The sequence below is a fragment of the Mixophyes fleayi genome, chromosome 1 (genome assembly GCF_038048845.1).
Source record: "Mixophyes fleayi isolate aMixFle1 chromosome 1, aMixFle1.hap1, whole genome shotgun sequence".
Lineage (NCBI taxonomy): Eukaryota > Metazoa > Chordata > Amphibia > Anura > Limnodynastidae > Mixophyes > Mixophyes fleayi.
Window position 1 is genome coordinate 225,484,100 of NC_134402.1, and position 20,501 is coordinate 225,504,600.

The window sequence follows — 20,501 nt, forward strand, 5'->3', positions numbered from 1 at the left end:
CAAGTTTTGATACCCAGTATATAAGCTGCCATATATTTGATTGTCAATAGTAAAATGGTGATTAATATTAATGTATGAATGATCTCTCACTTTCAGAAAGTATGTGGCGACTCATTTCTCTCTCCACGTAGTCCTATTTTTGTCAAAAATAGACTGAGTAACCTTAAATTGGGGAGATTATGGACTGTACACATGGGAGTATGTAACAATTAAATTTTATTTCTCTAGCAACCACTGATGTAATGTGTTTATTTAGCCTAACACTGCTGGACTATATGCATAAGTATTAGTGTGGATGATTACTATATTATGATTATGTACAACTTTTAAGCTTGGTTGCTCATTATGGTCCTTCTCAAAGTGAAATATTGTAATGGAAGAAATAAGTTGGCTTTTTGTTATGAGGTAGATTGCTGATCATTGATAAGATCTTATATTCCCTAAAACTCAGTTGGTTAATTAGTACTTTGATTAATAACCAGTACTACACAAACAGCCAAAGGCCAATAAAATCTCACAATTGTTTTGTTTGTAGGACTTCAATGCGCTGCCAACATGTTTGTGCCAGATATCACAGGACACTTTTAGAGGTGGTTTTGTGGAGTCCATGACTCAATGGGTCCCTACACAATATTAGGTAGGTGGTTTTAATGTTGTTGCTGATTGATATATACATGTTTAGAGTTTTATATAGTTTGTTCTAGAACAGTACATGGTGAACAAGGGAGGGGGGGGCTGATCTTATGAAACAAGTTATTTTGGGGATTTTAAATTGTTTACATTTATACTGTGAAAACATTGACCAGTTTTGTTTTGGTTTTCTTTTTAAAGATTCAGTATGCAGTAGCTTGACAAATTACAGTAATTTGAACACATTTAGCAGCAAGCAGGCCAGCTATCTAAAATTTAATATTGACTTTTGAAAGTATGAAAAATTATATGAAAAATTATACTAATTGTAAAGCTCATAATATTTAGAACTATGGGGTCCACTTTGTCATAACCTGTTTACTAGAAGCCATTGCATATAGGTCTATGTGAAGAACACCAAATAGCCTTGAATCAGATACCACCAGAAGCTGTGAAGTTAAACTTTAAAAAGGTAAACCAGAAACCAAAAAGGGGAAATAAATAAAGTAGGAATGAGAGTTGTTTAATAGCAAAATGTAGAATAATAATTCACAGATTGGAAAAACAGAAGTTAAGAATAAAGATGTTTATTATAAGCCCATACACATACTGGCATATAACTGATTACTACAATTTGATTGAACAAACACCTACTGAAAAGTATAAATGTTTTGTATAAAATAGTTTTAATTTGTCTTTCATACAAACATTTGATTAGAGGTAATGGATTTCTTAAGTTGTCATCTCTGCATCCCACAATACTGAAGTCTTTCAGAAAGGTTATCAAAATATACAATTTACCACTACAAAAATTATATTGTTTACAGCTTTTGCACTTGAATATGTATACAAAAAGCTAGATATTTACATTAAACGTATACAGGGTGAAATGCACAGTATACTGTGAGGTTTATCAGAATCTTTACCAGCTACACAATGAAAACTGTTTCAGACTCAACTGCATTGTGCAACTGGTAGCAGACCCTTTAGTTCTTTATTGGAGACTTTACATAGCAATACCAGCATACAGCATGACATACTGAGTGCCAAACACACCCAAGTTACATATTTATTGATCTTCAGGCTCAAGCCCAGGCAGATCATTAAATATGGGTCCTTTGGCATATGGTATATCAAGCTATTAGTGACTTAAATTTTTAAAGCCTTTATGAATTCTGTTATTTTATATGCAAACAGACATGTCCAGATCACGCTGCTTTATACAGACCAGCAATGTATTTTTAAATGATCTATAAAAAAAAAAAGCTATTTCATGCTGCAAATGGGGAGTGCTCAGCAACAGCCAGGTGATAAGGCACTGGAACAGGAGTACTGTTAACCTGGATTACCACACAGCAGGCTAAAGTAGCTTAAAATGCTGTACTTGCCCTTTAATAGTAAAGCAGTGTATCAAACAGCTGTGGAATGGCATAAGGCACTTTTTAGACATAGGGAACTGGAACTTTGTATGAATTTATATTTTGCAAATGCCACATATGTCAAGAGTGGCAATTGCCCCAGACATGCCAGAAGCATGAGTTTAAATTCCTAGTCCATCATATAAATGTGAGGTCAGCAGAAGAGACCACCATTCGGTGTCCAAATTAAAAAAAAAGTTAGATGATTGTCTCAGTTTTCCAAACAAATCAGCCAATATCAGCTCAAGAAAGCACATTTTTTAAACTAACAAATGTTTGAATAGGGATGTCAACTGTGACCAATTGGTTTACGTAAGTAGTGTGATAAAGAAAAGGCACTTTAGAAAGTTCTGCTGCCAAATATTTACATGTTGAATAAGGTGATATCATGAGACCCACATCAGGGTCTAAACTAAAGGCTAACTGTTCTACTTATACAGATAAGCCTATGCATAACTGGAACTACACAGATTCCCTAAAAGGTAAAGTGCTACCAGCTGGAAATCCTGTTTTAAAGCAGGCAAGGCATTAATGTCATGGTCCTTCTTACCCTACTATATTCTGCCTTATTTAAGACTAGATGTGAAGACATGCCAAATGGATTTGGTCCTTAATCTTAATGCATATAAACCTGAAGCATGTTCAGTGCTTAAACTATTAAAGGGTAAAATATTTAGGCATGTATGGCAAGTGAATGCACTGAATTTAGGGTATTTACACATAGCTAGACAAAAAGAAAGCTTTGCAATCCCCCTCAAGCAGGACACAAACGTCAGTACTTTCTGAACAAGATCAGACTGAAAATACAGGAAGCAAGCATAAAGTTGTAAGTGTGATGTGCCAAGGTCTTTCAAAACTAGGAATATATGATCTGACATCACAGGAATGATTAAATAAATGATTACACAGTCTGAGCAACATTCTAAAGCCAGATGTTAGAACACCTCATCTCAGTGGATGTTCATAAATCAGTTTAAGGCACATAGCAAAAGCCAGCATGTGGTGTGACAGGATATGCATGTGTTGTGATCTAAATATCCTCTCAGGTAACATGTGCAAAGCCTTTTTTTACATAAATCTAGTGATCCTGCTAGATTTATAGATGGCCATTCAAACATCAAAATTTGGTCCTAAAGCATGACATTGCCACACAAATTCAGCATTAAACGTGGAGTTCATTTAAGGGTTTTGGGAAAACTCTAATGCAACCACAACCCCATAGAAACATTGCTACCAATGGAATTTTGGTAAAAAAAACAAACACTAAAACCTTAAAAATAAAATCTGGAATGCAAGGACACTTGAGTGCTGCATCTTTTCTGTAAAGTGGCTTTTAACTGGAATGATGTAAGTGAGCCCATGAGACTTCGGTACCCTACAAGGGATTAAAGTCCTTTACTTTTTGTCACTCCCCAAATTAGATAGTTGACTTTGAGAAGGAGACTCTCAGATGATGATTCTCCCCCATGTCATGGTTGTGAAGTTCTATAAGGGACTCTATGGCCTCTTCAACAGAGCCCATCTGGATAAGAGCCATTTTTCTGTCTTTCCTGGAAAAAGAAATGAAAATACTTAAAGCTTTGCTGGTGTTTGACTTATCAAATTTTAAAACCCATAATGTAAAAACTTACTGGAAGAATTTAAAGCCTTTCACTGTACAGCCATCATTTGAGAAAAGCAGCTTTAGATCCTCTTCACTTACAGATGGTCTAAGAAAAAGCATGTTAAAAGGTTAGGTTATAGTTGAAATATTCTCAATAGGTTACTAAATCTATATACCAAGATTTATTTTTGGCAGTAATTTCTAATGACTAAGGAAATTGTTCCAGTGGGGTCTAACGATAGCATGTTACCCCTGAGGAGAATAAACCAATCATGCTACTACACCCAACTGTCGGCAGTTGGGTGTAGCATGATTGATTGGTTTATTTTACATAGGCTCATTTAATGTTAACTTAGTCTGGACCAAAACGGAGAAAAATTAGCTTTCCTATTTCTAGAGTGAGCCAGCTTAGCCACTTACGGAATGTTGGAGAGGTGGAGAGTAGCTGAGGGTGGGAAGATGTTCTGGAAGTTCTTAGAACCTGGTTTCTTGAAGCGGTGAAGGGGAGAATTAGTGAAGTCCTTTGTTAAGCCTTGGTCCTCCTGTCCCTCTCTGGGTAACTGGACAGATTGGTGCTTTGATACAGTGATACGAAGTGGTTTCCCATGAAGTCTTTGGCCATTTAAGTGGCTCATTGCTGCATAATGAAATAAAACATTACGTGCCAAATACATTCAGGGTGCATTATTTTAAATCATGTGTAACATACATGAAGACTAGATCTTGCGTGCATCAAGTCTCTTCAGAAGTTAACTACATTGACTGTTTCATTATATTCTAATTACCCAACCCCACTATACTTCTAAACAGCTTCCTTTTCCCCATTTAATATAGGGAGAACATTGTCTTTCAGGGTTCTCAAGAATCAACACTTGATGCACTAGGACCTGTCAAATCCTATGCCCACAATTACAATGTATCCATTGCTTCCATTTGGCTTTGAAATGGATCTAGGAAGAAAGAATCAGCTTGCAAAAAAGTCTAAAGACAGACTATTTGCTCAGGCAGTAGCATAATTCAGATTTAATACCGAGTGGTGGTTGGTGTTCTGAGCAGGACCGACAGATGTGAATGACAAATATTTACTGCTCAGCACTGCAATCTAGTAGCTCTATATAGATAAACTCAAATGCTTAAGTGGGACAAACAGAATTTGCAAGATAAACTTCTGTGATGTTATAATAGAAATACAGCTTGCTTGTAGCAAAGTCTGCACTTATGCCCTTTTTTACTCTACACATTTATTTTGAAGACACTTTGTGCTATTGTAACAGGTACAGCAAAGTAAAATTTAAGCAATAATTTTGGCCAGACAGGGCAAGAAGTGGGGCCCAAGCTAGTTTTAGCAAAACCTAGCATTACAATTACATCTCTTGCAGGTTAAACTATGCTCCTAAAATAACATTCCATTTAGAAAATTAAATTACCAAAGACTTTACTCATGTTAAGGTAATACAAAATGATAAAAATTATGATTTGTGGGCCTGAATCACTACTGTATTGGAAAACTGACAATTAACTGTGCTTCAGCTGAGCAGTGACAAAAGCAAATATTTAACATATATAGAAAGCAAGACACTAACGAATGAAGCATTTTGACAGTCCATTATTTTGCTAAGGAATGCAGCAGCTGGTTAAGTTTAGCTTGATCCTTACCTAGCTGAGATTGGTTGCCATCGGCCATTTGAATAAGTGCATTCTCCTTCTTGTTAAAGAGAATTTTCACTCTGTGTACATCACCATATACCCCTTGAAAGAAGAACAAGCAATAAGTAAACTACTGCTCATCACTGCAGAAGCCCCCCAAAATTGAAAGTTTGTATGCCAGACATGCCAATGCCTATTGCTCACATCACAAGTGGAAACACTCTAAATGAAACTACTTTATTTTTGTCCTTTAAAAGAGAATGTAAGATTACATCAGCAAGTATCAGTGACATTCACAATAGTCCCCTTCCAGACTGTTTGAGCCCTCCCCTCCATATTTCATGAACTATAGTTACCACACAGTATGCCACTGTACTAAAAAAGGTGCAGTTTTATAACAATTGCATTTTAGACATGCTTGCTCACAAAGTTTAAGCCAGGTCCTGGAAGTTTAAACATGTAAAACTGCACCTTTAAAACAAAATACCCACCCAACAAGTAAAAAAAAAAACACATGCAGGACCCACCCAAACTAATGGAAAAAAAAAAAATCAAACCAAAAAAATAAATGAAATAGTAATAAAGTGCGAAACATACCGAAAAGAATAAAGAGGCATTGGGGTGTAACTCTCTTTAGAGAACAGCAGAGCAAGGCAGCGGAGGGACAGGGGTAGAGAAAAGGAGCCGAGGGGAGAGCACAGCTTGCAGAAATGGTCCACGAGGAAGGTGTCACCGGAGGAGTGGTAGGAGCAGTTGACGGATGATATTCAAGGTGGTTAATATTTGAAGGATAGGTTGGATCCGGACAGCAGGGAATTTGGGATTTTTTGGAAGGGATAGTATGTTTTGGTTTTGTTTCAAGCACAACAGGAAGCAGAAGATGCCGTGCAGTCAGTTGGCAAAGAAATTCCGGATCAAGGTATAATAAACAAAAAGAAGGGGGTGGGAGGAAAAGAAAAGTAGCAAAAACAGGTCAGTAAATATATAAAGAAACAGGTTCATAAGATTAAAAGTATACTAGATTAAATGTTTAAAAGCAGCTACTAAGGTTTAATCTGATGGAAAAGTGATACATTGAAAAGAAAAAAATGAAGTTTGTAAATGAGACAATATCCACTGATTCGAAGAAATTGCTTTTATATGTAGCCATTGCATTGCTCCACTTATATTTAGCCTGCTCTGACAATTGGCAAGCTAATGTATTATATGCAATTTGTATTGCAGTAAAATCCAAGTCACTTTAGCTGAAACCTGCCAAGCTTGGATCAAACATTTGTTACTAAAAAGCAGACTCCGTGAAACATTTTGCAGTAATTAAGGATAAAATTTCAGATTTAAATAGTCAGTGATGAGGAGCAATTTCCTAAAACCGCAATAAGTATACACCAGCTTAATAAAACTAGGCATTAAAATGCCAGTACACCAATAATTAAATAGCTTGGAAATTTGTGCTATAGCATTCAACAAAACCTGGGTTCTAGGATATTGTCTACACCAATTTCAAGACATCAGCATCTACAAAGTGAATATATTAGCAAGAAGAGTCGTTAGTTTAGACCCAAAGAGGGGGGGGGGTGATTGAGAGTCCACCTTCAGTTTTAAAAGTGACAATTTCTAATTACTTAACCACAGCACAAAATTTGCTCATGTACATCTCCACATCAACAGAATTACTGGCAGAATGTTCTGCCTCGAACAGCTTTCAAGTACATTTAAACTAACAACTTATTGTGGCAAGAAAGCTACAACTGTGCAGCCTACATTTGTACAATTTAAACACCCACAAGACTTTAATATAAAGATCTAATGGTGCATAACCCATCACAACACTGATTACATCGAACTACTATTTCAGTGTGATAATGCATCAAAAAATGAACCCAAGGAGGTAAATCAAGCAGAGTTTCCATCAAGTTTTAAAAGGGGAGATGTTGCCTATAGCAACCAATCACATTCTAGCTATCATTTTGTAGCATGTACTAAATATTTGATAATTAGAATCTGATTGGTTGCTGAAGGCAACATCTAAACTTTTCATACCCGCCGCAAACTCATCTTGATACATTTACCCCTGGAGTGTGACCCAAATTGATAAACATTTACGGATCAGTAGTTAACTGGTCGAAAATTGCAATTAATTTTTGCACATTAATAGCCAAAACAGTTGAAAGATCTAAAGTCAGAATGCCACTAACCTCTGGGTTGAGGTTGCTGACAAGCAGAACAGAGTTCCCAGGGACTCCCAGCCCAGGTATGCCAAATCTGCTAGCAGCAGCTGCTGCTGCAGCAGATGGCAGTGTAAGGGGTGTAAGTGTTCCATGAACGCCTAGGGAGAGGGGGATAAAAATTGGTTATAGCTCTGCATGATTATGTCCATAATTTTACCATACACTGTTCCTTGGTTACATTATAAAGTAAATTTAACTACTGAAAATATGTTATTAAACTTATACAATACCTTGCTGAATAGCAAAGGCTGGTGGAAAACCAGCACTAGCATAAGGATTGGCAGAAAGTAGTCCTGGAGCTCCTAGAAGTTGGAGAAATAATTTCCATCAATACTGAAAAAATACAGGAATCTAGGTAATCATATGCACATCCCAGATAATTTGCATTATTTATTTAGGAATAACTATATTAAGTGATTATTGGGTTCAAATGTCCCATTGGGATACACTACACATGTAACTAGTGCACATGCCTATAGGAAATCAAACGTTAGTGTGTAGTGATCAAAATAAAGTTTAACCCAGGAACTGACAGGACCTTAGACAGCAGGGAATATTCATATCTATTTACATAAATCAAAGTAAAGCACCAGCAGTAATTAAGGTGTTGTTACTTGGCTGCTGTGTTAGCCTTCAGTACATGAAATGCATTAGAAACTGAAAAAATAAATCCTAGTGTATCCATAAGACATTTGTATTAAATCAAATATTCTCACCAAAGGCAGCAATTGTTTGATCCAGTGAGGGTTGTCCATCTCCAGATGGTAGGTCAGGGCGAGTGTAATCCCGACTTTTGTCATTATTGTACTTTACATTGAGGCTGGTGAGCTTTGAGAAGTCAATACGGAGTGTACAGCAAGCATTATAAATGTTCTGGCCATCGAGAGACTAAAAATTCAAGTTGAAACAAGTCAGTTCGGGTTCAATGCACATGCAACATTTCCCACAAGCATCAGTTTATTCAATGAAAACAGATTGTTATACAAGGAATGATGCTCACCAGTTTGGCATGCTGGGCACTCATGGGATCAGAATACTGCAAGAGGGCCTGAAATTGATTGTTCTTTGTGAAGGTAATTATTTTCAGCACAGTTCCAAACTTTGAAAAAATCTGTAAAGAAAAGAAAAAAAAAGTATTGAATACCATCAGTTAAACCAGTGCAGAACTGACAAACAGCACTGGACAAAACAGTGTCACAATGTATGCTGCATAGAAAGTCACAGAATTTGTCTGCTCCCCAAACATTTCTTCCTTTGGTTGCAGCATACAATTTAGGGGCACTCTATTCAAGGTCTGACAAGGACATGAAGTATACATTTGTATACTGGGGAACAATCATGGCAGCTTCCAGCCTTTGCCTGTTCCCCTCCTAAAATATGCACACGCCCACGTTCCACAAAATGTAGGCACAGAAAGCCTAATGGATTTAGTATAGTTGACTATACTACAAATACTAACATTTTGTTCAATTACAAAGAACTGACATTATATAATGCTTTACAATGTGGGGATAATGCCAACATGAAACATTAGATGCAGGTGCCTAAAATGAACCATTAAGGTAGTGAAACTTGTAACTGTTGGTGATGAGTATGGCTTTTGTAAGGCATTGCCAACCACCATTAGAACTGCCATTGTAGAAATCTTAATAGTCTCCTGCTGGAACCATGACTATACAATTTTAATTAAAACAGTTTCCTTTTCTAGTTCTGGAGAAGGTTTTTACTTTTGTGCTTATCCATCAGGTCGGGAGAAACTGTGCCTGGTATTTGTTTGGCATTATGCTTGTTTGACAGAGGACACTAACTGAACAAGTACATGCAAAGTATAAAAACCATTAGCAATCTTACCTGTTGTAAGACATCAAGAGTAACTGGGTAGAAAAGGTTCTCCACAATTATTCTGAGTACTGGGCTCTGTCCTGAAATAGCCATGCCGGCATCCACTGCAGCAGCAGTGGCTGATAGTGTAACATTTCCAGACTGAACGGAATTAACAGCCTGCAGAGCTGCTTGTGCCCTCTAAAAACAAAGTGAACAGAATGAGAAAGTGTTTTGTAAGGATCAGTCAATTCTTCACAGAAATATGTACTTTATTGCAAAGTCCATACTAATTTGCTTTACTACTCAAACATATTCCTCCCACATTACACACTGCATTTACTTTAGCAGTGAAGGGTCTGGTTTATGACAAAACCTATAATGCAGACAATATCAACACTTGGTAATTTATGATTAATTTCCCTTAGAACAGATGTTAACCAGAATCCCAAGTTATAACATACAAGTTTTTACAAACCCCACCGCCTCCCCAATAGGCTTTGCTGGCGTGGGGTTAAAACAAGCAGTGTTTTGGGACATCTCACTCCCCAAATCTCCACTACACTCACTGATAGAACAGCAATTAGAGCTAATGAAGAAACTCAAGTGGATGCACTACAACTATAACAAAAGTAAATCAAGTGTGTGGAAGTAGGGAGAGAATTGACCAGTACCAAGAAAGTGTGAAAGTCACCATGCTGTTAGTGTTTACTGCTGATCACAAGCTCAATGCAAAGTCGTACATACACACACAGAAAAAGACTAGGATCAACTTTTGAGAGCAGCCAATTAACCTACTAGTATGTTTTTTGGAGTGTGGGAGGAACCGGAGCACCCTGAGGAAACCCACACAAACACAGGGAGAACATACAAACTCCACATAGATAAGGCCATGGTTGGGAATTGAACTCATGACCCCAGTACTATGAGGCAGAATTGAATTCAGAATGAGGATGTTAATACCTCCCACTTCTGTACTCCAACAGGTGCGCATTTTAAACAATCAAATAATTTATAAAGCAGCAAGTTCCAGACAAATTACACCACTCACCGCTTGGTTAGGAGAATTGTCAGTCTTCAACTCTTTGTGATTTGAGAACTGAATGTAGATGGGCTGACTCCTGAGAACTGGTGTGACTGTAGCAAAGTAATTAACCATGGTATTAGCAGCCTCTTCTGTACTCATCTCTAGGAACGCCTACAAAAAAAATGTATATACATTTAACTACAATCCGCATAACTGCAGGCTAATTTCACGCAAAAAATAAGGTCTAGTTAATTGAAACATGCAGATATTGGAAAAGCAGAAAGCCATCACATACCTGGTTTTTGCCCTTCAACATCAAAAGGTTAGTCACTTTCCCAAATGGAAGTCCAAGAGATATAACTTCAGCCTCTGTAACATCCCCCGGAAGCTTTCGAACATGAATAACTCTAGAGCCAACACTTACAGACCTGTTGTCTCCTTTAAATTTCTTACTGTCGTTTCCATTTGCTGCAAACAAATAGAACTATTAAAGTAGCTTACTTATCCTCATGGAATATAAATGCAGAAATATGTAAACGGATCTTGTCTGATTAGACTAGTGTGAGTAACGCTTCAATTGTCTACATCAGGGTTTCCCAAACCCAGTCCTCAAGGCTCCCCAACAGTGCATCTCCTTGCTGGAGCACAGGTGTATTCATTACTGACCGACACATTGTAACAGATCCACAGGTGATCCGGAAAACCTGCACTGTTAGGGAGCCCTGAGGACTGGGTTTGGGAAACCCTGGTCTACATTAAAGCGCTTGCAAATGTGATTATTCAAGTGACCCATTATGTACGGAATTAAAATATTTCAAGTTTGCATGTGCACTTTGCTGGCAGTTTAATACTACGGACCATAAGGTTCGTCAGAACGCTGTACAAATTGTGCTCCATTAAAAATTATATTTTCCATCTGAGAATCATAAACACATACCATCAAAATAACTTGCATTGAGCAATGCAAGTGTTCTGAAATCAAACATGCCTTTACAAACTGGACCAAGATAAATACCAAATGCACATGAAACAGGCCTATAAAAAAAACTGCAGGAAGATAATCTTTTAGCCTTAGATTTCACTAAAGCTTTAGGACAACATGTTTTGTATGGGTTTATAGATTCAAAGTTGGACTAGTAAAATCAAAAAGAACAAAGATTGAGATTCTAAAGAAATACAAATGTTTCAGAAAACATGCTAACCTAGTATGTTCAGCTGAAAAGGCAAAATTAAAATTATTTTAGCTTTAGAACGCCTCACCCTGAGCATTGCATACAATGTTTTTATCTTCCACCACTTTATATTTCTTATCAAGTGAAGTAGCTTGACAACTTCATTTTAAGAGCACCTCAGGTGACAAAGCTTCAGAAGCAATACATTTCTAAGACTCCAGTAAGGAGAGGAGTGAGTGCAATTTGAGAAACTGAAGGGGATTAAACATACAGCATTAGAGACTGAAAACAATGCAGACATTACTTGTTAACATCTGTGCCATATAATGTTGCTTTCCTGTTCGGCCATAGTGATTTGCTTTTTTGACATTTGTATGCTGCACAATTTCCCCAGAAGTTTTGTTGCATTTCTAAACCACACAGTTCATGGTCTGCATGTGACATGTGTTAAGTACTTTTTCGATCACGGCAGCAACAACTTGAGTTTTCAAAAGACAACCCATTCTCCGATATTCTCTATACAAATACTCATAACTGTACATTTCCAAAAATAGTATTAAGTGGTCTTGCAGGTAGTGCATTTAAATTTACAAACTTACAGGCAGAAGGCACAATGATTGAACATTACATAACCTCTGTTAACCAGTCCTTTGTAAATCGTATGTTTCATTAAACTGAAAGTGTATGAATGAGAGAAGAAAACGCCCAAGAATAACACCACAGAAGAAACATTACCTGCAGAAGCAGAGTTGCTCATGATAAAGGGTCCGTTAGTAACACAAGAGAAAAGTTCGTCAGATCCCCGCTGAAAGATAAAAATGGTAAGATGACACTAGCACACTAAAGCATTGGTAGAGTTTGTTAAAATGGAATGTCACAGGCAGAGTATATCATATTCAAGGTTAACAAGCCTTGCCTTACAAGCTTCAAATCTAAAAGCAAAACTGAAGTTTGATATACTAAATGCAGGAGATTTATGGTATGGAGAGATTCAAAATAAAAGAACCAAACAAATGTCCCCATGAACACACATAAGAACTGGAGTTCCTGGAAACAGGCATTGTTCATATGGTAAAAAGGTGGTTTTCCCTCTACTCCTTTGTAGTCTGATTAGAGCTACCTGACAGCAATCTCTTACCAAGATCAGAACAGAAAAAGATTCAAACATGCCAACAGGAATGAGGAAAGTAGTGCTGTAAGTGCTATTAGTGTACAATAGCTATGGGAAATTGGGCAAACCTAACTGCTAATATGCACACAAGTTAAACCATGAATTAGATACTGCTTTTATACAAAGGAATTTATACACCGCTTGGTTCTAACATTGCTTATATATGAGCAATACTATATTCAAAGCACATGCATTGCATTACACAAGGAAACAGTAGCTAAACAGGAATGACCCACACTTCATTATGTGAAACTATGATTGCAGGGACAATTCCAGATAATCTCATTAAAATGTAGACTAGTTCTCCCAAGTATGTGTACTTTATGCATTTATGTTTTCACCATTTTAGCACCACTACAAAAAAATAAAACCTACAGTGAGAAGTTCTAACAGATCTTATGAACCAACCAATAGTTGGTGTTATTTGGACCCAACTACAGATTTTACATAAGCCACTGTTAGAGCCAGGTTACTCTAGTATTGGTGACTATTTGTGGCAGGTAGATCCAATCTTCCCATACTCCATTTCACATGGTTGATTAGCAATAGTGAAATAGCCACTTAATAGGAAAGCACTATAAACATTTACTTTAAAACCTTCATTGTTGGTTATAGGTGAAGTAGCTAGAGATGATTTACCACTGTTAATCTATTACCAGATATAGATATAGTGGATTACAGTACCAAGCCAGTTATATAAAGTGGCAATCATGAGCCAATTAAATAGCAAGTCTATGGTTTCAGTTTAGCCACACTTTGCAAAATTTCACCCTTTGATAAAGTTTCTTACATTTCAAAAGCATGTCTGTTTCTGATTACAGCAGCGCTTTATTTTAACTGTGCCACCCCAACTGTTGCAGTGGCTCAAGTAACAATTACAACTAGAGTTACAAAGCATATCAAGTCACGTTGCAAGTTCTGTAAATCAAGAGGACAAAGCACAAAGTTACTAAATAACCAATTTCAAGACAGATAACCCTATAAGCATGTATGATGTCAGTCAAGCTGTCACTTGCTTAGACCATTTATGAGCATTTTCTAAAAACCATTCCAAGAAAGTCAAGACAACCACAAAGGTGAACTTATGTTTTGAGTTAAACATTTTTTACCACAGCTGACCTGTAAGTGCAGTGACCTTACACAAATGAGTAGATAGAATAGAAAAGGAATTCCACCTTCAGGTGGCTTTTATCATTTACTTTACACTTGATTAGCTTTCTGGCTTGCTTTGCCTGACCATGTAGTCATGGGCAATTTTATTTTTATTTTTTTTGCCTTGGGGTACAACAAAGTGGAACTTGTCTCCTAGAACAATGAAAAACTGAAAACACCCTTTAAATGTTCATGCCAAATTTTAAACAACCATATTGATCTAGGACCAAGCTATATGCTCACGAGTTATTAGCTGCCTTCTTTGTTATCACCATATCTCACGCTTCACCTCCACATGAAACACCCAGTTTAATGGCCTACGCTTGAAGGGATAAAGGTACCATAGAGGAGTGACACTGGAGCATCTCACCACTGACAAGGTTGTGAAAGCATTGCTCTTCTTTTAATGTCTCAAAGGTTGAGCATTCATATGAATTGGTGAATTTATTTATATGGGCAGAAGTTGATACATGGATTAGACTCACACCAATCTAGTGAGGCAGCACCAAGTAAGTGGACCTGCTTCTACTCTTAATTTTAAGGTCTTGAGAAATAAAACACCGATAGCCAAGCATTATAAAAATCATTGTCTTGGGTTAGATCAAGTTACAATTTGAATGCAAAAACGATGACACCTGATCCAGCATTAGGCCACCCTAATAAAACCTTACTTAACTGCCAAATACCAAGACTGTTATCAGAAGACATTACATTTGAGTTTGCTATTCTGATCGCACAAGCTGAATGTAAATTATTGCCTTTACAAACAAAACAAAGAAAAAAACATTAACTTGGCCACTATAAGGAGGGGAATTTTCAATTAAGAAAGAAAATTTTTAATGACAAAATCCCAATGTTTTATGTAAATTATAACAGATATGCTTAGGGAGAAAATTTGAACCAAAACAAATGAAGCCATAGTTAGAAAGAAAACCATTTCTACAATTACATGATTTAGTTGACTTTTTAGGCAGGCCAACACCTAAATGGTAATATAGAAGACGATGTTAAAAATCCAAGGACTCCCTGGTGGGGGTTTCTAAATGAACCATCTTGCTTTCTTTTGTACCCCTCCCGTATACTTTTAGCAAACATTTTACTAAAAATGGATGTGACTAGACTCCCAGGCAAAGTTGGATTACCATTTGGCACAATGTGTCAAAATGGGGATTTCCTTAAATACAGGCATGAAGCCTTGTGCAATATATATGAAGGACTACCCCAGGCTGTTATATGTTGAGTGCTGCACACACTCATCCAGGGCCGGATTAACCATAGGGCTAACTGGGCTACAGCCCAGGGGCCTATGGCATCCAGGGGGCCCTTGAAAGTGCTCAGCAGCAGTACTTCCCCGGCGAGCTTTATTCTCCTTACTGAGATCTCGTGTGAGTCTCACGCTCACGAGATCTCCTCAGTAGAGTGTACAGCGTGCCAGGGAAGGAGGTAAGTGCCGTGAGGGGGGGGGGGGGGGGAGCAGGTTAAATACCCAATATCAAAATTAACCAGTGTTAAAATAAAAATGTTATGTTTATAACCAATAAAAACGCCAAGTTTAGTATGTACTGAGAATGTTAGCCTTATAAAAGCACTACTTGCAATGCGTGCATACAATGGATGTTTGAGCTTTCCACAAAGCATACAGACATGTAACTGCAGAGTAATATATTACTTTAAAACGTAGGTATGGTGCACTGCCTCAGGTTGTTAACCATTACCCCTCCCCCTAAGACCAACACAAAAGACTGCCATGGTTACACCTAGAAAAATAAACCTGTAATAAATGCAGGGTGGGGCAGGCAGTTGACTGCATTCCAGAGCTTAACTGCAGTAATGCAGACACTCCCAAACATTACCTCAAGAAAAACAGACACTGACCAGATCAATGTCAGGATCCTACTCAAAATGTTAGCGATTGGAAGACAACTGTAGCATATTTTTCAAATGCATAAAAAGACTTCAAAAGTAACTAACACTATGTGGACAAATTAAAACTACAAGAAAGCATTAAACCATTGTTTAGAAAATAAAGTTCAAGGCAAAAATAAAGGTCCGTAGCCCTATAGATCCAGGAAATAGGCTGCTAAACAAGCCTATGGATCTTGTGTTCTATATTTAAATGTAAGGGTAGAGCAGAAAACATGAAGCTGAATTTACTACAATAAAAAGAAATGTGTGGTTCTCTAATGGAGAATATATCAACAAAATGTACATGCAATAAAGCATGGTAATAGTGGAGGGTCACATGCTGCACCCTCTAATTGAAGAGGCACAGGAGGATCGGAATTTCAGGCCACATTCTTAGCAAGCAACCAAGAGTGATAATTACTAATGTCATGGTAACAGGACAGTTATAGCTCATGCAGCCATTCTGCCAACTAGAAAACAGTGTGGTTAAGTGAAATACATAGTACTAGCTGTGACTGTGCACAACATATTATACAAAAGAACTAGCAATCTCAAAACCATGGCACCTTAAAGCAAGTTACAGTATTTATACTACTAGCAACACAATAGGCCTTACCTTTGTACCAACTGTAATATCTTGAACAATGCTGTAAAGAGAAGAACAAAAATATGTAAGACTCAAGTTGGTCCTTCAATGGCAGTATAGTACTGTGCAGTCAGAACAGAACGAGTATGAAATAATCTAAGTGCAGCCTGTGAAGTACACCTTGTTTAGAGAGCATGTTGATTGACTACTCCACAACTGAGATTACACAAGTCAGTCAAAACCCATTGGACCCATCAAGAAATGCTTCTAAGACCAAATGATGCAAGCTAACCAATAAAATGGCTTTATTTATAGCCAGTGTTGCAATCACTATTTTTGGACAAAAAAAAAAAAAAGTGGAAGCCAAAAAGGAAAATCGAGCCACTGTATCATGCATCTACTTGGTTCCCACTCAGCCGGCAATGCTTTAAAATAGTGAAAGCCATATAATGCAGACTACAGCAAGTGCTGTGTGTTATTACACCATTATCAATCTTGTACAAGAGTAGACAAACTGGTTCTATGCTTGATTGTGTTATAGTTCAGTGGTTCCCAAACAGAGCACCATGGCGATCTCAAAGGGGTGCTGCAGCCAGGGGACTACTTGGTAATTATTTTGGCTTAGGGGTGACTTCAAAAAATTATTGAGACCCTAGGGGTGTCTCGAACTGAGAAAGTTTGGGATCCACTGTTAGTTACAATAAAACTATTTACAGAACAAAGGCCAATGCTGCATGAAGAAAGCAACATTCTGAAGTTGCACAACCTAATCAGAGTCTGACTTGCTAACAGGATATGAGTAAGCACATTTATGCAGGATATGCATGCAGTCTACAAAAAACTTACAAACTATCACATTCAATGCTAAAAATCTATACATATAACTTCTAATCAAAGGAAAAATATGGTCTCCCAACTAAACACTACCAACCATGCAGTTATACAATTTGCGATTTATTTTGTTTCTAAGCTCATTTTTCCCCCCTTCTCTACAGGCATTTAAGATCCCTCCAATTAAGTCTAGATTTTGTAATTTACTTCCCCAACCATAAATTGTGATACTGGGGCATGTTTTATACATGCTTGTCGATTTGCATACCAGCATTCATAGGGAGCAAATTCCCCCAGATTGCTTTTAGTGCATTATACAGTGTTTCAGGTAAGACTTGCACTATTTACAGCTAATGCAGTAAATTGCAACTAAGCCGATGCTCACTTTAGGCTGTGGACACTTTTCAGCACACCCAGGTAAGTACAATTTAATATTACATCCTAACAGTGAACTCCACCCACTGTACAATCCTACTCTTCTGGTGGTGCTTTCATTTTAAAGTAAGTAAAGATAACGCCGCAGTATGCCACTCAAACCATGTAAACAAAAAAAAAATGAGGTTCAGTGGAAAGCATGTAGCAAGGGAACTTCGCTGCAGGCACCAATGGCTGATGTGGAACGAATACCGCGACATCTGAGAAAAAAAGGTTGCTAAAAGCATCTAGAGCAGTGGATACCAAACTTTCTCAGTTCAAGGCACCCTTAAGATTCTCCATAAATTTTTCAAGGCACCACGAAGCCAAAATAATTACCAAGTAGCTTACTACCAGCCTTGGCAGTGGTACCCCTGTGAGAACGCTGCAGCACCCAGTTTGGGAACCACTGATCTATAGTATGTTGCCTTAAGAGTCCATGAGCTATGATGCATTTGAGAAATGTTATATCGTTTAAAGAAACTTAATATAAAAAACTATAGGAAATCGAAAACAGATTACCCTTTGCTTAATATAGTTAATATATTGTGTTCTTAAGTGTCCTAGAAGCGCATGTTCCCATCTTAATAGCAATACATAATCGAAAAGCACAACACGGAAAACCGGTACATTCATTTTAATTTCACAATAGGTTTAAAGCTTAGTTTACAAACTACGCGCAAGTGAGAATCACTTCATCTGCGGCTTACGCGTTTATACGAGGTCTTTGAAGTTGCTAGACCTCCTTTACCGTGTCCCAAGAACATACACAGTAATCATGAGTCACCAGACCCATGTATATGTGCAGGAGACACGTAAGCGTGCAGACAATGGGGAAAATAACGAGGGGGGAGCCTTCAGGTTGAACTTTGTACAGGACTAGACATGATCGCAGCATTACGGTGATAAGACTACATAAGACTATAATGTGCGGGGGTTGGGCGGCTGGAGCGCAGGATAAAATATGAAGTCGCCCCACCTCCCCCGCACTCAGACCCTCAGGTAAGGAAGCACACAGGACACCACGTATGCAAATCAAGATGGAAACCAGGCGCTCGGCACTTCCTGGAGTACGGCTCACAGCATCGAAGTACACAGGAAACCCCTAGGTGGGGGCTGAAGAACACTAGAAGGGGGCTAGCTTGGGGAGCGTTCACTGCCACATCATCAACCCATGAAGACTCACGTCCCCCAGGCACAAACTTTGTAGAAGTTACACTGTACTATATACTTTATACACCTCCACCCACGCTTCAACTGGGCCACCATCTCCTCGACAGTACTCAAACCCCTCCCTAATACCCCAAGTCTTAGCGCTGCCCTGACCGAGGAATCACAAAAATACGTTTCCTATGACGCCCCGCATACCACGAACTACAACGCGCTGTGGTCCCTGCAATGAATCCACAAGCAGTTTCTCACCTACAGCCTAGACACTTACCCTTCCATGGCACACACAAAAAATACCAAGCTCGGAGAGGAGGCGTCGCAATAACAGAGGAAGAGTGTGCGACCGCCTCATATAGAGTCTCAAAATGGCGACCGGGTTGGTGACGCAGCGGGATCTCAAGCCCATTGGCTGTTAGGGCTGTCGCTCTAGACTGAGAGGTGGAGCTATACTAGTAAGGTTCCACCTCTAGTATTCCCGCCAAGACAAGGTGCGTTCTCCTCCAGTATTACGCCTACATGTATTAGTGGCACGCCCCGAGCCTGCATGCGGCCAGTGTAGGTGGGGCGAATTGTTAACGAAGTGTACCTGCCGAACAAGTTTTCAGCCATCTTGAACTAGTTGGAATGCTTGTTTGATTTTTGGTGTGCGACTTTCACCTGATAATGTTTTAGTAATGACCAGAAAAACACGACAGACAGGCAGATCGCCCTCGTCCTTTGAAGTATTATGTGAGATATGTTTAAATAGATTTGGCTAGGCTCTCACTAGTTTCAAAGCAGTGGTCGGCTATTTATAAAAAGTGCACCTGGAGTTACTATTTGTGACGATAAAAGCAGTAGTGCTCACACATTGTCTATGTTTAAGTTAAGCATTTATTTAATGAATTAATCTCCACTTTAAGCCACACTCGTATAGTTTCACCTCCTCTTCAGCTTACAATGTAAGCTTTAATGAGCAGGGTCCTCCATACCTGCATTTATTTTGCCTGCTTGTTATGTCCTTGTTTTGTTTTCTGTATGTCCTGTGTTCCATACTGTACAGCGCTGAGGAGTATTGTGGCGCCTTACAGATCTACGATAATAAGCAAAACTTTTCTTGTTTATTATAAAACAAATGACCAAGGAGTTTTTCCCCTCTTCATTACCAGCCTATTTTTATGTTAACGAAGTGTTTGTTTACATTTTCTGCTCTGTCTAAGCAAATTTTATACAAAACGCAGAAAGATTAGCCTCATGCATTTAAAAATAAATGCATGAGACTAAAAACTCTCAGGCATCACAACAATGCAGTGCTCATAGAGGAAGGGTAGTCACTTCCTGTCTGCACAGCAAGATGCGGACAACGCAAGTGACAAGCTATATTAATAGGCCTGCAATGAGGCCTATATGGGGGGAAGAGGGGTGCTTGCAATGAGACTCGTGGGGAGGGAGGGTTACGACAATGAGACCCACTTTCTGTCTGAACAACAAGGAGCGCACAGCCCTAAGTGGCAAGCGATGACAAGTTATATGAATGGGCCTGCAATGGGGGAAGAGGGCGCTGCAATGAGACCCAATGGAGGGGAGCTGCATTGAGACTCATGGGGGAAGAGGGGCTCTGCATTGAGAACTATGGGGAGGCTGTAATGAGAGCCATGTGTTGTGTAAATAGTGTAACTGCCCTACACAAAAAAAAATTATATTTTGCTAACTGGAAAATAAAATGAAAATATGTATAATTGTGTAC

At 38.4% G+C, this 20,501-nt stretch overlaps 1 protein-coding gene across 1 annotated transcript; it reads right to left on the reverse strand.

Annotated features, from left to right (window-relative positions):
* Positions 1 to 1,201: 1,201 nt before the first annotated feature.
* PTBP1 (polypyrimidine tract binding protein 1) lies at positions 1,202 to 19,143 on the reverse strand. The gene is made up of 15 exons (XM_075206017.1): positions 19,047 to 19,143; positions 16,391 to 16,421; positions 12,282 to 12,351; positions 10,670 to 10,842; positions 10,399 to 10,545; positions 9,378 to 9,548; positions 8,527 to 8,637; positions 8,243 to 8,414; positions 7,757 to 7,828; positions 7,494 to 7,624; positions 5,896 to 5,929; positions 5,308 to 5,400; positions 4,072 to 4,288; positions 3,680 to 3,757; positions 1,202 to 3,598 (listed from the first exon to the last, which is right to left on the reverse strand). Exons 1-15 carry the CDS (start codon positions 19,052 to 19,054, stop codon positions 3,466 to 3,468), a joined length of 1,641 nt encoding a protein of 546 aa, XP_075062118.1. The 5' UTR covers positions 19,055 to 19,143; the 3' UTR covers positions 1,202 to 3,465.
* Between the last annotated feature and the right edge of the window lie 1,358 nt (positions 19,144 to 20,501).